Source organism: Chiloscyllium punctatum, chromosome 38 (assembly GCF_047496795.1).
Source record: "Chiloscyllium punctatum isolate Juve2018m chromosome 38, sChiPun1.3, whole genome shotgun sequence".
Taxonomy (NCBI): domain Eukaryota; kingdom Metazoa; phylum Chordata; class Chondrichthyes; order Orectolobiformes; family Hemiscylliidae; genus Chiloscyllium; species Chiloscyllium punctatum.
Genome location: NC_092776.1, coordinates 22,656,669 through 22,674,229, shown reverse-complemented (window position 1 = coordinate 22,674,229; position 17,561 = coordinate 22,656,669). Strand labels below are relative to the sequence as shown.

Below are 17,561 nucleotides of genomic sequence, written 5' to 3'. Positions count from 1 at the left end.
GATCTTTCAAAAATATTAAAATAAAAACATAAAAGAATTTTATTTCCTGCTTAAAAGGGCAAATCGTTTTAAAATAATTTTAACAATTTATTTGAAAAAAATTAAAACAATTATTTTAAAAGTTCTTCGGCTTTCGGAGGTGGTCAGTTTGTTTTTATCGAGGAAAGAGTCCCGGCTGGTTTGAATTGGAGGCTGGGGGGTAAGTGGAGTCGAGGGGAAGGATTTTTTTTTGGGGGGGGAGGGAGGGTTCTGGAAACTGAAATACACCAGGTTAAAATGGCGGCTGCTGCAAACGGCGGTGGGAACCCGCAAACCGGTCCGGGATTGAATCGCTTGAGCTGGAGTAAAGGGCCCTCGGCGGTGGCAGTCCGGGACGGCCCGGATCCTTACCGCTCCGGTATCTGCTATGCTCTCCTCTACCTGGTGGTGTCGGCCCGTGTGGGGTTTTGCCGAGACTGCGACAAGACGCCGTGTATCTACGGGAGATGTGTGAATGGGAGCTGCATCTGTGACCAAGGATGGGTCGGCGAACAGTGTCAACACTGCGGGGGTAGATTCAAGTAAGAACAACTGGTTTCATGTTATCCTCTCTTATATTTTATTTAGAATCAATTTGAAGGTACTGCGAATTTCTTTTCCATAATGAGGTGCATTTTCAACACAATTGTATGTTTGATCGTAAAGTGAGCATCAGTTGGAATTTAAATAATGGCATTTCAAGTGGGCGTTTTCGTTGTTAACCAGGTTATAATGTCGGAAAAAATACAAATTTTGGAGTCTGGGAATAACTAATTGACATCTAAGTATATTCTTGAACAATTCATAAATTCCAACTTTGACACTGCATTATTTCCATTGCAGTGAGCAAGGATTTTTGCTATTATTTCCATGGTGTAAACAGCTCTCAGACCAGTCACCGGATATATTTTATTGCAATTCTTCATCTTCAAACTTACTTAACCTTATTAATGATGTGTAAAACCGATTGCAGACATCGCAGTTCAGGCCTCTGGCTGTATGAAATATTGACAAGAAGTCTTGAAATAACAATTGAAACCTCCCGAGCGATATTGGAATGTTAACCATCTTGCTGCACCTTGTCTTTATATTTTCTGTCATTGTAACTGCAAAATTTTGTTGTAGTTTCTTTTCTTAGAATCGCTGTTTCATTTTTCGACTTGGTACCATAAAGTTCCTCTTGTCGGGGCAGCATGCAAATTAAAACATTACGAATGATCGTTTCACCTAACACCCATCCCCTTTAAATCTGGCACAAAGCTTTCTCTTCCCTTAGGCAATTGATTTTTAAAAATATTTTTCATGGTGCTAATGTTATGTCTAGACTTGACAGTTATTGTGCTCACAGTCTGAGGCTTTTCAGGATGAGAGAATTGAATGAATTCTCCTTTTTACTGTATGCAAATTGTGTTGTAGTCAACAGAAGGGCTAGAATTGAAGTCCACCAAATTTGTTACCATTTTCATAGCTTTTGTAGATATCCAATTAAACTTGCTTGACCTGGATTGACTTTTCTTTCTTAATTATAATGAATGTACTTAAAATAGTTGAAATGCTTGGTTTCTATCATTTTTGAAGGTGCTATATAATGTATATGTAATTGATTCCATTTCACACCCTTGCTCCAAAATAAAGTTATCTTCTTTTGCCATGCAGTCTCTGTGGCCTCTTGGGTAGACAGATGATCTGCTCCCACTCCTTCACTAATATTACTATATGGTTGGCTGCTTAACAATGAGAGCAAGATGGTTGTGTTTGATTTGGATGTTTGTACTTCTGTCATACCTTGAGGTTGGGTTAGGGTTAGAAATTATTGACACTAAGCCATGTTTTTGCAGTCTGTGAGCAGTGGAGCTTATTAAAAATGTACCATTGATTGCGGTATATAAAACACAATACTTTGGAACTAAAAGTCAAACTTACGCATATACTGATGCACCAAGATTTTTTTTACTTTATTTTTCTCCTTTCTTCCCTCCCCCCACCACCAACCAGCTACAAAATGCTATGCAACAATTAATAACTAGCCTCAATAAATAACTAGCCTCAATATTTTGCCCTAGAAATGCCCATTTTCCTTGCCTTATATTTTAAGTTAGATACAAGAAATACTCACGCAACAGACTTTGCATGGCTGGAGATGGCCAAAAGAATTGGATCCTTCAGCAAAACTATTGTGAATGAAGTTTTTTTTCATTTGACAACATGTCAAATAACTGCTGAGAAGCAATTTTGTTTAAATTTAGAATAAAAAACTGGTTTGAGAATGGAGAAAGAAAAGTGTCCAGAACAAATGTAGTGTCAGAATAAGGACCATCCACTGGATTGATCTTGAGAAGCATGTGTTAGAATGGTTCTTCAAATTGACAGTGGTTACAAATTGTCAAAGTGCAACACATATATAGTGCAGTTAAGTGGGTCAATTCAAATCCAGAGTTTAGCAGAGATTTCAGGGAGACAGCTAGTTATTGTAGCCACATAACAATCTAGTGTTATGGCAGAAAATCCACAGTTGTTCAGAGACTAGCAAACTATCTTGATGCCACAACCACTAATTTCCAATAATTCATCAGATAGGCACATCAAGATTTTATAGTCCTCTGCATTTGGTACTATCAGCCAAGCTCTGGCATAGAAAGTTTCAAATAAGTCAGTGAAAACTGCAAGACCCAATAAGCTTAAGTGTAAGGTGGTACTAGTCTGTAGACAAAAACAAATTAAAGCCTACAGTAATTTCAAATATAAATCATGCTGACCACCAATTTCCTGCAGAAGTGTATATATGTCGTTGGCAATGGTTAAATGAATGAGAATAGAATGAAATTATGAATTGGTAATGTATGGAATTGTCTTGATTATTTGCATGAAGATGGATGAATGGCTTGAAGATGGATAAATCACCTGGACCAGATAGACTATACCCCAGAGTTCTAAGGGAGATAGGGGATAGAGGTCTGCAGATTCTAGAGATTAGAGATGGGAGTGTGTTGCTGGAAAAGCACAGCAGGTCAGGCAGCATCCAAGGAGCAGGAAAATCAACATTTTGCGCCAGACCCTGGCCTGAAATGACACCAAAATTATTCCGGTTCTGGCCGGAAACGTCGATTTTCCTGCTCCTCGGATGCTGCCTGACTTGCTGTGCTTTTCCAGCAACACACTGTCAATTCTAAGGGAGATAGTGGAGGCATTAGTGGTGATCTTTCAGTAATTGTTAGAATCAGGGGTGGTCCCAGAGGACTGGAAAATGACTAATGTGACCCCTGTTTAAAAAGGGAGTAAGGCAAAAGACGGAAAGTTACAGAGTGATTAACCTCATCTTGGTTATGAGTAAGATCCTGGAATCCATTGTGAAGGATGAGATTTCTGAATACTTGGAAACATATGGTAAAATAGTGCAAAGTCAGCACTGTTTCATCAAGGGGTGGTCATGCCTGTCAAAGCTGCTGACATTCTTTGAGGAAGTAATGAGCAGGTTAGACCAAGGAGGGCCAATGGATATGATCCACCTGGACTTCCAGAAGGCCTTTGACAAGGTGCCACTGCTGAGTAATGTAAGGGTCCATGGTGTTCGAGGCAAGGTGCTAGCATGGATAGCCAAGAGTGGGAATGAAAGGTGACAAGTGATGTTCCGCAAGGCTTAGTGTTGGGACCACAACTTTTCACTTTTTGTACATGACAATCATGATGAAGGAACTGAGGGCATTCTGGCTAAGTTTGCAGATGATACAAAGATAAGTATAGGGACAGGTAGCATTGAGGAAGTGGGGAGGCTGCAGAGGGTTTGAACAGGTTAGAAGAGTGTACTTCATCTGCCACTTCTTTGCCCAATGTGGGAAAATGTGAGGTCATGCACTTTGTTAGGAAGAATAGAGCCATAGGCTAGTTTCTAAAAGGCCGAAAATTCAGAAGTGTGAAGTGCACAGGGACTTGGGAGTTCTACTGTAGGCTTTTGACTCAACTTGCAAGTTTACCTTGAGAGGAGTTAGGAAGGCAAATGCAATGATAGCATTTAATTTGAGCGAACTTGAGTATAAAAGCAGGGATGTACTTCTGAGACTCTATAAAGCTCTGCTCAGACCACATTTGGAGTATTGTGTGCAGTTTTGGAGCCCATGTCTCAGGAATAATGTACTGGCCTGGAGTGTGTTTAGAGGTTCACGAGAATGGTCCCAGAAATGAAAAGCTGAACATATGAGGAAGGTTTGAGACTCTGGGTCTATTTGGAATGAAGTTTAGCAGGATGAGGGGTATACAGAATACTTAATGGTCTGAATAGAGTAGAAACTGGTCGGAGAGATTAGGACTTGAGGGCACAGCCTTAGAGTAAAGGGAATGCATTTTAGAATGGATAAGGAGGAACTTCTTCAGTCAGAGAATGATGAATCTATGGAATTCATTGCCACAGAATGCTGTGGAGACCAGATTATTGAATATGTTTATGACTGAGATAGGTTTTTCAACCCCACTCTCCCACCTTCTCCCCATGACCCTTGATTCCCTTTACAAATTAAGAACCTATCAGCCATGAATGAATAGTGGAGCAGATGAGATGGGCTGAATGGCCTATTTTCTGTTCCTGTGTCATATGGACCCTTTGGAATTGTGATTGCCCTTACCAGTCATTCACATTCTATTGTGTATAAATTATTCCTTTTTTTTTGGAGGATTCAAAAGTCTAATTAGATGATGCAACTACAATAATACCAGTAAATGGGAGCACTTAATTTAATTTCTGACCATTCTGGTTTGTTACTAAGAAATTGCATCAAACTGAATATGATACAATTGTGGAGATTAAAAATAGCAATTTCTGTTGGTGCAAGGAATGCTTTTTAATAAAGAGGGGTGGGCAATTAAATTTTGCTTTACACCTGTAATAGAGTTATACTTGCTTATATTCTAATTTCAGTGTAGCTATTTTTAAATGGTACAATCTTGAGCTTGGATTAAAAGAGGGAACTGACCCACATTTTTCAGTTTGTATGATTTGATAGCATTTGCAGCCAAATAGTATAGTCAGTCAAGCTTATTAAAATGATTTAATCTCTGCATAAACATTGCCATGCTCGATGGGAGGAGGTGGTGAGAGATTACTTCTATTTTGAGAGGGCAATTGTCTCTGAATTGTTAAGGAATAAATATCAAATTTACAAAAGCTTTATATATCCTCCGGTTATCGTCAAGATCTTTACAGTAAATGAAGTGTTCTGATGTGTATTTGCTACTTGAGTAGAGAAAACATGGTAGCCAATTTATCTTGCAAGAAATGGTTTGAGGTAATGCCCAGATTATCTGTTTTAGGTCTTGATTGATTTCTTTGCTTCACACGCCAGTATGTTTTGGATTGTGTTGATTTCAAATGATGAGCCTTCTCTATTATGTCAGTGAAACAAATTCGACTTGCTCAGATATTTAAACTTAAGAGTATGTCCCAGGTTTAAAGTAAGGAGAGTCCCTTTGCATTGTTTTGGCTTACTAGTTTTAACATGTCATTGATCTTTCTTGATATCCACAGTTAACTAAGGATCATGCTATTGCCAATTTGTGCTTGAATGCTGAAAAAAAATCTAGCTATATTCAATATTATCACAGGAAATGTGGTCTTGATTTCATACTTAACCCAGTTTACTGTACAGAAAATGTTCAGTTGACTCATAATGTCCACAGCAGCTAAAGAATGGAACAAACCATGTCAAGTCCCACTTTTCAGCCTTCAGTCTTAGCCCTGTGGTTACAGTACTTAAGGTGCATATCCAGACATCTTTTGAAATGAATTAAAGGTTTTTGCATTTAACCTTTTTCAGGCAGTGATCCAGACCCCTACAGCCTTTTGGGTTCAAACATTTTTCTTCCTTCCCCTCTCATTTCTCTGCTGATCACTTTACGTCTATTCCCCAAGTCGCTGACCTTGCTGCTGAGGAAAATAGGCCCTTCCCATCCACAGTATTGAGGCCCCACTCAATTGTGTACAAACAGTCCTAGGTTGTGAATGGATTTTGTACTGCATTCTGTTTGTAAGTTGATTTGTCAGAATATAATGCGGGATGTAGTAAAGCAGCCATTTGTAATGTTCACTGTTGGATCTCTCAAAATTATACCCCTCTTAGGGATCACATGCATAAATCAGAGACCCCTTGACCATCTTAATCACATTTCTCCTCAGCCTCCTCTGTTCCAAGGAGCTCATGCAATAATTTTTCCATAGCTAATTTTCCTACACCTGATGATAACATCTTCAAAAATCTGCACTGTACCCTTGGTAGTATAATTGCAACGTTTTCTGTAATGAAGTGACCAAAACTGCAGGCTGTACTGAAGTTGTGGCCTAACTAATTGTATCGGAACTGCAAAATTATTTCTTTGTTTGCATTATATATTTTAGTTAATAAAGGACAGAATTTCTTAATCACCTTATTGACCTCTCCTGCAACCTTTAAAGATTTATGGGTATTCACTCCAAAGTTCACACTTAGTTTACACTCTTCAATCTTCTCTTCTTTGCCTTTTTTGACATCCTTAAATGCATTACCTCGCATGTTTTTTTCCAGTTGAATTCCATTTTCCAGTTTTTCTGCCAACCCAACTAGTCCATTGATCTCTTGCAGCTACAATTATTCTCCTCGTTATCAATCGCGTAGCTAATTTTTGTGTTGTCTGCAAATTTCTTGATCGTGCCCCTTTTACAGTTACATCCAAATCATTCATTCCTGTATCACCTTGGACTTGTATTTTGCACACGCTGTCCTATATAACAGCACCTGGGGTATATCCTGTCCCACATTAAGATCGACCCAGTAGAGGTGGCAGTACAATGTTGAACAATGAGAGGGATTTGCTCTATGATCCCTCAATATTGACACATGGGCTTCAGAGCCCATGATGTCTCATGGAATAAAGTCAAAAATAAGCATGGATCCACTTGCTGACTACCATGTAACAAACATATATGACTTTGGTGTGAAGGTGCCGATGTTGGACTGGGGTGGACAAGTTAAAAATCACATGACACCAGGTTATAGTCCAACAGATTTATTTGAAAGTACAAGCTTTCGGAGCGTGGCTCCTTTGTCAGGTAGCTGGTGAAGTAGGATCATAGGACACAGCAAAAGGTCATAGTGTCACCCACTGATGCGATATATTGAATAAACCTAGATTGTTATTGGTTCAATATATCACATCAGTGTATGACACTGATCTTTTGATATAAATTGTGTCCTACGATCCTACTTCCACCTTCTACCATTGAGCCAGTTCTGTATCCAAATGGCTAGTTCTCCCTGTATTCCATGCAATCTAACCTTGCTAACCAGCCTTCCATGGGGAACCTTGTCGAATGCTTTACTGAAGTGCATATAAATCACATTTACTGCTCTGCGCTCATCAATCCTCTGAGTTTTTTGAAGAAGTAACAATCAAGTTTGCGAGACATGATTTCCCACATGCAAAGCCATGTTGACTATCCCTAGTCAGTCCTTGCCTTTCCAAATACATGTACATCCTGTTCCTCAGAACTCCCTCCAACAACTTGCCCACCACCGATGTCAGGCTCACTGGTCGATAGTTCTGTCAAAAGCACATTTTTTTTCTTTATCTTCTAGGGAGTTCTGGATTTGTTTGCTGTATCTTTCTAGTTAATAGAAGACATCAATCTTGTAGCCACTGCACAGTGGCGGCATGCGTCTTTAATATATGCAAATTTGAGAAAGACCATAAGACATAGGAGTGGAAGTAAGGCCATTCGGCCCATCGAGTCCACTCTGCCATTCAATCATGGCTGATGGGCATTTCAACTCCACTTACCCGCATTCTCTCCGTAGCCCTTTATTCTTTGTGACATCAAGAATTTAGCAATCTCTGCCTTGAAGACATTTAGCGTCCCGGTCTCCACTGCATTCTGCGGCAATGAATTCCACAGGCCCACCACTCTCTGGCTGAAGAAATGTCTCCACATTTCTGTTCTGAATTTACCCCCTCTAATTCTAAGGCTGTATCCACGGGTCCTAGTCTCCTCACCTAACGGAAACAATTTCCTTGCGTCCACCCTTTGCAAGCCATGTATTATCTTGTAAGCTTCTATTAGATCTCCCCTTAATCTTCTAAACTCCAATGAATACAATCCCAGGATCCTCAGCCGTTCCTCGTATGTTAGACCTACCATTCCAGGGATCATCCGTGTGAATCTCCGCTGGACACCCTCCAGTGCCAGTATGTCCTTCCTGAGGTGTGGGGACACAGTACTCCAAATGGGGCCTAACCAGAGCTTTATAAAGTCTCAGTAGCACAACGTGCTTTTATATTCCAACCCTCTTGAGATAAATGACAACATTGCATTCGCTTTCTTAATCATGGACTCAACCTGCATGTTTACCTTTAGAGAATCCTCGACTAGCGCTCCCAAATCCCTTTGTACTTTGGCTTTATGAATTTTCTCACCGTTTAGAAAGTAGTCCATGCTTGTATTCTTTTTTCCAAAGTGCAATACCTCGCATTTGCTCACATTGAATTCCATCAGCCATTTCCTGGACCACTCTCCCAAACTGTCTAGATCCTTCTGCTGCCTCCCTACTTCCTCAGTACTACCTGCCTGTCCACCTAACTTTGTATCATCGGCAATTTCGTTAGAATGCCCCCAGTCCCTTCATCCAGATCATTAACATATAATGTGAACTATATAATATATAGTTCATTAATATATAACGAGAAACGTTGCCATTCTAAGGTAATATGAGTTAGATCGCGGCTTTCTGGATAATGAAGTGATGACCTTATCCATTTGTGAGGTTGTGACATTTTAGTTATCATGACTGACCATTATCTGGTGTATATCATGCAAACTCTCAAATGTGTAAAAGGCCATAAGAATTCTCAAAGCCATGGTAGGACTAGAGGTTATTGGGATGGGGTTTGATATTTGAGTGGAACAGCTTCTATTCAGTCTGTTATTGTCTTGACTTGTTGCTTTCTTAATTTAAAGCCAAGTGCCACAGAAGAAGGAACTGTTTTGAGTTGAACTTTTTAAACAGCTGAAACAGTGTGTTATCCAGTTGAAATGCCTGAAACAGTTCACATATTTGATGGGTTTGGAGTTGCATAATTTGTAATTGGTATCTAATGAAAATAGCAAATGGTTAATACAGTGTTATCTAATTATGGATAACTGTCTGTGGTAAATGTGATGTTATGAGTTGTGCTTTTGCTTATCATAAGTGAAAATATGCTTGGCAATCTCAAGAAATATGGTATCTTTGTGCTGTGCATTATGTTCGTGATTCTGGTTGATTAGAAATCTAGGTATGGCAATTGCATTCCAGATTATAAATTAAAATAGTAATTGATACTGTTAGATCTGATTTCAATTCTCTTACTCATCTATCATATGCATATGTCCCTACTTCCCCCTGACTTTTGATGGTTTGCATTGTCCATAATGGGTTTTGCTTGGAGATATTAAATTGACTACATGAGTGATTACTGGTGCTGGTTAGTAGTCCAAGAAAAAAATGAAGTATATAATATAATGTGTCAGGCCTCTTGTGGTGCAGTGGTAGTATCTGTCTCTCTGAGCCGAATGGCCTGGGTTCAAGTCTCACCTGCTCCAGCAGTATGTCATAATGTCTCTGAACAGGTTGATTATAAAATAATCATATGCATAAGGGGGTCTTGTGGTGCAGTGGTAGTGTCCTACCCTTTGAACAGGAGATCTGGGTTCAAGTCCCCACCGGTCTGGAAGTTGTAATAATACGTGATAATACCTCTGAACAGGTTGATTAGAAAATATCTACAGTAAAAGTAACTGCATATCATTACCTAAAGATGAATCATATGCATGTGGTGAAGTGGTTGTACCCTTATTCTCATGGTCAGGAGGCCTGGGTTGAAGTCCTATCTGCTCCACAGATATGTTATAACACATTGGAACATGTTAATTTTTAAAAAACATTACAATTGTATGTACATGACAACCTTTCGTGTACTTGTTGATAAAATGGTCTGACACAAAGCTGGCTAAAACTATTGTGGTTATTAACACATGATCAACAATTTGTATTGGATATTACTAAAGAAAAATAGAAGAAATTGGACAGATTCAGAAATGCTTTGGAAGTCGAATTTCACAGTAAATGCATTTTGTTCTGTTTATCAATGTTGGGCAGCTGGACAGAAAACAGCTTAGCTGTAAAATATAACTTTAGTGGCCATTGTATGGAAGAGGTGGTGTCCTTACCCCTGGACTGGGAGGCCCAGGTTCAAGTCCCCATTGCTTTGGAGGTGTATAATAACCCCTCTGAACAGGTTGATTAGAAAAATAGGTAGCAGTAAAATTTATTCTTTTTTAAAAACTGGATACATTTGGAAGAAAATATTACATCTTGGAAGTATGTATCACTGACTTTTACTGTGTTAATAGTCAATAATAGTTTACAAACCTGAAAGGCCTTCATGTGACATTAGGTGACCCTTTTCAGCAAAGTCGGTTTTGTTTCTTGCTGGGGTAAATTGAAAGAAATGATGAACCAGCTTGTCTTCCTTGGTTTAATACAGATTTTGAAATAAATCTGAAGAAATAAACAAAGTCTGTTCCTATTGTTAATGTTCATACTCCTTACAAAAAAGTACACCACACATAATCATGTAAAGCCTTTCTTATTTGAAGTAACAAGGTTGTCAGTCTGAAGTGATTCTAAAACAACCGTCTGAAGGTTGAAGTATTTTTCTATCCGTTTGCAGTCAGAAGAGACAATATTGGAGAGACTCTGTCTGCAGGTTGCAGTATTCATCAAGATGTGCTTTCATTTCAGTTCTACCAGTATCACAAGCTACAATGAGTCAAGCTGCAACATATGATTCACTGGCATCACCCAATCTCAGTGCCTGATGGATAATATGATTTTTATTGTAGTTTCTAATTCAGTTGTGAATAAAATGTGATAAATTTGTGTTGTGATAATACCCAGGGCACTTGCTACTGCACAACATTTAAAGATACTGAGCAACAACATACGTTCTACAAAACATGATGAAAGAATATCCAACATTTGTCTTAAAAATCTGATTATTCAGAGCTTCTGTGAGCCAAAAAAAATGAAATTGATTTTAATGTTTCTGTTCTCCCAGTGCCTTGGTTCTACATTCCATTAATAGGCGTTACTGCATGTTGCTTATATTTAACATGATTCATGAACAATATTTCAATCAGTCGTGGCTGTTCTAACTTCATAGCCTATATCATTAGAGAGGTCTTGCTTTGGCTTCCTTGTCTTTGAATAGGGGGAGGTAATGGTGTAGTGTTAATGTCACTAGCAATACAGAATCCCAGGATAATGTTTTTGGGTACATGTGTTGGAATCCCACCATGACAGATGGTGAACTTTTGAACTGAATAAAATGTAGATTAAAAACTAATGATCACTGTTGTTGTAAAAATCCATTTTGTGATCCTAATTTCACTAAATTAGGGAGGAAAAACTGACATCCTTACCTGATCTGACAGACATGTGACTCCAGACTTACAACAACGTGGTTGACTGTTAACTACCCTTTGAAATGGCATTGCAACCACTTATTTACATCTGCTACAAATTCTAATGAATGAGTGAAACCAGATGGTTCACCTGGCATCCACGATGCATCAGAAACAGCAAATGGTAGACATAACCATGTTAACTTCTTATGGACATCTAAGTGGGCTTGTGCTAAAATGGGAGGGCTCAGATTCCCAAGCAACAGCCTGACATTATCTATGTTCCAGAGATCATCATCACTGCTAATGGGTCAGGTTATAGCCATTAGAATTGGCAGCACAGTAGTATACAGTTGAGAAGGAATTGTCTTGAGTCCTCAACATTGACTCGAAACCCAGTGAATTAAACGTGGACAAGAAAGTTCGTGCTATTTGTCACTTGTACTGTATCAATACTCCTCCATGTTGTACAATGCTTGAATGAAGCACTAAGGGTGGAAAAGATGCAAAAAGTAGTGAGTGTCGTGGCCTTCAATGTCCACCACAAAGAGTGGCTTTACGTTACTCTTACTGACCAAACTGGTCCTAGAACTAGCCTAGCAGTTAATGATGAGGGAGCTAACATGGAATAAATTCTATTTAGTCTTGTCCATGCCAATCAATACATCTGTCACAGATGTATCTGTCCATGACAGTATTGTTTGGAGTGACCCACTGTGCAACTTCTTTTTTTGGAGATGTCACATTGAAGGTGTCTTCTACCATGGTAAATGGAATGGACTTAGAACAGGTTTAGCCATGCAGACCTGGGCATCCAAGGATATTGTGGACCATCAGCAACAACAGAATTCACCCACAATCTGTAACTTCATGGCCAGGCATATTCACCATTCTATCACTACCGTCGACATGAAAGATAAGCCCTGGTTCAATGCAGGAAGGCTTTCCAGGGACAGCACAAGACAAAAGAATAAGACATCGCTCTGGTGAGTCTACAACGCAGCTACTTGTATGCTGGACAGTGGATGGAGTATGTGGTATCCAGGCTTAAGCAATCCCAAAACCAATGGATCATATCTATTCAGTCCTGAATGATTGTAGACCATTGAATAACTTGCTGGAGGTGAAAGATACACAAATATCCCATGCTCAATGAGGTAGGAGCCTAGCAAATCAGTGCCGAAGACAAGGCATTAATCTTCAGCCGAAGTGTCAAGTAGATCATCCATTTTTGCCTCCTCCTTAGGTTCTCAGCATCTCATCACACCTGGATCTATCCATATGCTGCTTGACATTCAGAAGCATTGCCATTGTTGAATTTCTCACACTCGATATCCTGGGCATTACCTCTGTTAAGAAACTGAACTGGATTAGCGATATAAATACTATGGCTACCTGATCAGATCAGAAACTAGGAATTCTGCAGCAAGTAACTCTCTTCCCTTACTCGCCAAAAACCTGTCTGCCATCTACAAAACAAATCAGGAGTGTGATGTAATATTCTCCACTTGCCTGGCTGGTACCGAGAAATAGCTGAAGTTATTGAATACTTAAGGATATGGGACCTGACCGCATTCAGGCAATATTAATGAACACTTGTTCTCCAGAACTAGGTGTGTCTGTAAATAAGCTACTGCAGTACAGCAGCAATACTGATCTGTGTACGAAAAACAGGCCAAATCCAATGTAGGCAAACATGATGACTGCAGATGCTGGAGTTTAGAGTCGAGAGTGTGGAAAAAGCACAGCAGATCAAGCTGTCATCCCGTTTATTTCCGCCTTCAGTTGATGCAAAACGCTCAGATACAGTATGGTTTTACCTCTATCTTTATCTTTATCTTTACCTTCCGGGCCCAAGAGAGAGAGAAAAAAAAACGATCGCCCATGTGCACAGAGACATGAGTTCATGGTCTTCTCTGGAGCAACAGTTTCTCAAAGAGCTACATAGTAATTTTACAGAGAGGAGCATACAGATAAGGCAACATATGTATTGATTGGATGACTGTTACAATTAGCAAGTGTTAGTAGTAAACATTTAAGCCATCTGCTGTTCCACAATGAATAACTGACTTCACCACGTAATGAATACTTTTCGTCTTGTTAAACTGACCCCACATAGTGAATGCTACATCATCTTGTTAAATGGCTCTACGTAATGAATGCTTTTCCACCTTGTTAGCCCATTGCCCTTGCCTCCAGCATCCCATTGTTAACTGTAAGTTCTTATCTGATCTGAGTCATGCTCAGCTGAGCGTCTTGTTTCACAAAACTCAAAACTTAACTCTTTCCCTGCCTACTTATACCCTATACACATTCTCAAAGGGAAAAAGAGAGGTTACTTGAAAAGAACAATGATATCCAAGGTCTTCATTTTGTTGATCTCATCAGTGTTAAATGACCTTTTAAAATGATTTATCATAGTGGATTCATTATGGTGAGAGGAATTCTCAGTCACAAAAGGAAATAGCAAATGAAAGTTATCATGGGCAAGAGGAAGAAATTAATTATTTTACAGTGGTCCTCTGTTCAGGTAGGTTTACTGAAAAGGCTGGTGTTATTTGACTTCTGTCTTTTGCCCCACCCCCAAACAACCTGTCTTTGAAGCTATATTTTAAATGTTGCTTAGGGCGGCATGGTGGCTTAGCACTGCTGCCTTATAGTGCCAGGGACACAGGTTCGATTCCAGCCTTGGGTGACCTATCTGTGTGGAGTTTGCACATTCTCTCCATGTCTATGTGGGTTTCCTCTGGGTGCTCCGGTTTCCTCCCACAATCCAATGATGTGCAGGCCAGATGAATTGGCCATTTTAAATTGCCCATAGCGTTAGGTGCATTGGTCAGAGGGAAATGGATCTGGGTGCGTTACTCTTTAGAGGGTTGATGTAGACTTGTTTGGGTGAAGGGCCTGTTTCCACACTGTAGGGAATCTAATCATAAGTCTCATAGCAAGCTTTGGATGCTAAAAGTTGCATTTTTTAACATGGGGGATATTTCATGATAGGAAGGTTATTTTGCGATGGGGAGCTGTACGTACATTATAACCAAACAAAAACGTTCTGTGCGTCAGATTGGTAAGGTTTTTCTTTGTCTTTTTTGATTTTTCAATAGTGTCTTTGGGAATTTAGAATAGTGGAATGGAGGTTAGGGCAGTTGAATGTTCCTCCTGCAGAATATGGGAGGTAAGGGTTACCATTAGTGTCCCTGCAGATGAAATCAGCAGGAAGTGCATCCAACTCCAGCTCCTCGAAAACCGCTTTAGAGAACTGAAGCTGGATGAACTTCAGATCATTCGGGAGGAGGAGGGGGCTACTGAGAGGAGTTACAGGGAGGTAGTCACACATTAGGTATGAGAAAGTGGCAGATCAGTTGCAGTCAGGTAACAGGGAACCGGCATACAGTGCAGGGAACCCCTATGCCCTTTCCCCTCAATAACAAGTATATTGTTTGTTGGTGGGGGGGGCGGTGCCGGGGAGAAACCTACCAGGGATAAGCCATGGGGTACAGGTCTTTGGCATAGAGTCTGTCCCTGATGCTCAGAAGGGAAGGGTGGAGATGAGCAGAGCATTAGTCATTGTGGACTCCATTGTTAGGGGACAGCTAGGAGGTTCTGTGGGAACTAGAGATATACACGGTTGGTGTGTTGCCTCCCAGATGCCAGGGTTTGTGAAGTCTCAGCTTGTGTTTTCAGGATCCTTGAGGGGGAGCAGCCTCAAGTGGTAGTTCACATAGGCACTAAAAACATATAGACAGGAAAAGGGATGGGGATTTAAAGCAGAAATTCAGGGAGCTAGGGTGGAAGCTTAGAGCTAGAACCAACAGAGTTGTCATTTCTGGTTTGTTATTCATGCCATGTGCTCGTGAGGCAAGGAACATGGAGAGGGGGAGAGAAGAGTTGAGCACATTGCTACAGGGATGGTGCAGGGGGGAAGGTTTTGAATACGTGGATAATTGGGGCTCATTCTGGGGTAGGAGGGACCTCTACAAACAGGATGGTCAACATCTGAACCAGCAGAGTACCAATATCCTGGGGGGTTAGATTTGCTAATGCTCTTCAAGAAGATTTAAACTAATTCAGCGGGGGGATGGGAACCTAACTTGTAGCTCCAGTGTACAGGAGGTCGAGAATGAGGTCAGAAATAAGGTTTCAAGGTCGCAAGCGTGCACTGGCAAGCAGGAAGGTGGTTTGAAATGTCTACTGCAATGCCAGGAGCATTCGGAATGAGATGGTGAACTTGCAGCGTGGGTTGGCACCTGGGACTTTGTTGTGGCCGTTTTGGAGATTTGGATAGAGCAGGGACAGGAATAGTTGCTGCAGGTTCTGGGATTTAAATGTTTCAGTAAGGACAGAGAAGATGGTAAAAGAGGGTGTGGCATTGTTAGTCAAGGATAGTATTACAGAGGCAGAAAGGACATTTGAGGACTCATCTACTGAGGTATTATGGGCTGAGGTTAGAAACAAGCAAACTGTTGGGAGTTTTCTACTGGCCTCCAAATAGTTCTAGAGATGTAGAGGAAAGGATAGCAAAGATGATTCTGGAAGGGAGAGAGAGTAACCGGGTAGTTGTTATGGGGTCTTTTTAACTTTCCAAGTTTTGACTGGAAAACCATAGTTTGAGTACTTTAGATGCGTCAGTTTTTATTCAATGTGTGCAGAAGGATTTCCTGACACAGGTCGCAGACAGGAGCTGAAAATGTGTTGCTGGAAAAGCGCAGCAGGTCAGGCAGCATCCAAGGCGCAGGAGAATTGACGTTTCGGGCATGAGCCCTTCTTCAGGAATGAGGAGAGTGTGCCAAGCAGGCTAAGATAAAAGGTAGGGAGGAGGGACTTGGGGGAGGGGCGTTGGAAATGCGATAGGTGGAAGGTGGTTAAGGTGAGGGTGATAGGCCGGAGTGGGGTGGGGGGGGGGGGGGGGGGGGGCGGCGGCGGAGAGGTCAGGAAGAAGATTGCAGGTTAGGAAGGTGGTGCTGAGTACAAGGGTTGGGACTGAGACAAGGTGGGGGGAGGGTAAATGAGGAAACTGGAGAAATCTGAGTTCAACCCTTGTGGTTGAAGGGTTCCTAGGCGGAAGATGAGGCGCTCTTCCTCCAGCCGTCGTGTTGCTGTGGTCTGGCGATGGAGGAGTCCAAGGACCTGCATGTCCTTGGTGAAGTGGGAGGGGGAGTTGAAGTGTTGAGTCACGGGGTGGTTGGGTTGGTTGGTCTGGGTGTCCCAGAGGTGTTCTCTGAAACGTTCAGCAAGTAGGTGGCCTTTCTGTCCAATACAGTGTGCAGACAAGCCAACAGGGGCGAGGCCACATTGGATTTGGTACTGGGTAATGAACCCAACCAGTTGTTAGATTTGGAGGTAGGTGAGCACTTTGAATTGTGGTCGCTATTACCAGTTATGTTTACTTTAGCGATTGGAAAGGGATAGATATATATTGCAGGGCAAGAGTTATAGCTGGACAAAAGGCAGTTATGACGCATTTAGGATGCATAGAATGGGGAAGGAAAGTGCATTGGATGGGCACAATTGAAATGTGGAGCTTATTCTAGTGCGTGTCCTTGATAAGTATGTACCTATCAGCGAGGGAGCCGTGGTTTACTAAAGAAGTTGAATGCCTCTTCAAGAGGAAGAAGAAGGCTTATATTAAGATGAGACGTGAAAGCTCAGTTAGGGTGCTTGAGAGCTATAGGTTAGCCAAGAAAAACCTAAAGCAAGCTAAAAAGAGCCAGGAGGGGACATGAGAAGTCGTTGGCAGATAAGGTTTTCCTTGATCCTAAAGCTTTTTATCGGTACATCAGGAATAAAAGAATGACTAGAGCAAGATTCGGGCCAATCAAGAACAGTAGTGGGAAGTTGTGCGTGGAATCGGAGGCGATAGGAGAAGCAATAAATGAATTTTTTTTTTGTCTTTTTCCAGTGTGAATACTGACGATGTTGAGAAGAATGCTGAGATACAGGCTACTACATTGAGGTTCACAAGGAGGAGGTGTTAGCAATTCTGGAAAGTGTGAAAATGGATAAGTCCCCTGGGCTGGATGGGATTTATCCCAGGATTCTCTGGGAAGCCAGGGAGCAGATTGCAGAGCCTTTGGCTTTG

The 17,561-nt window shown here is 40.9% G+C and overlaps 1 protein-coding gene across 3 annotated transcripts in view; it reads left to right on the top strand.

Annotated features, from left to right (window-relative positions):
• Nucleotides 1-241: 241 nt before the first annotated feature.
• atrnl1b (attractin-like 1b) overlaps nt 242-17,561 on the top strand; it is a 928,830-nt gene continuing 911,510 nt past the window's right edge. For all 3 annotated transcript variants that reach the window (XM_072557357.1, XM_072557356.1, XM_072557358.1), the window contains exon 1: nt 242-560. In XM_072557357.1, coding sequence (XP_072413458.1) covers nt 277-560 — 284 coding nt within the window. In that variant the 5' untranslated portion in view covers nt 242-276. The remainder of the gene's footprint in view (nt 561-17,561) is intronic.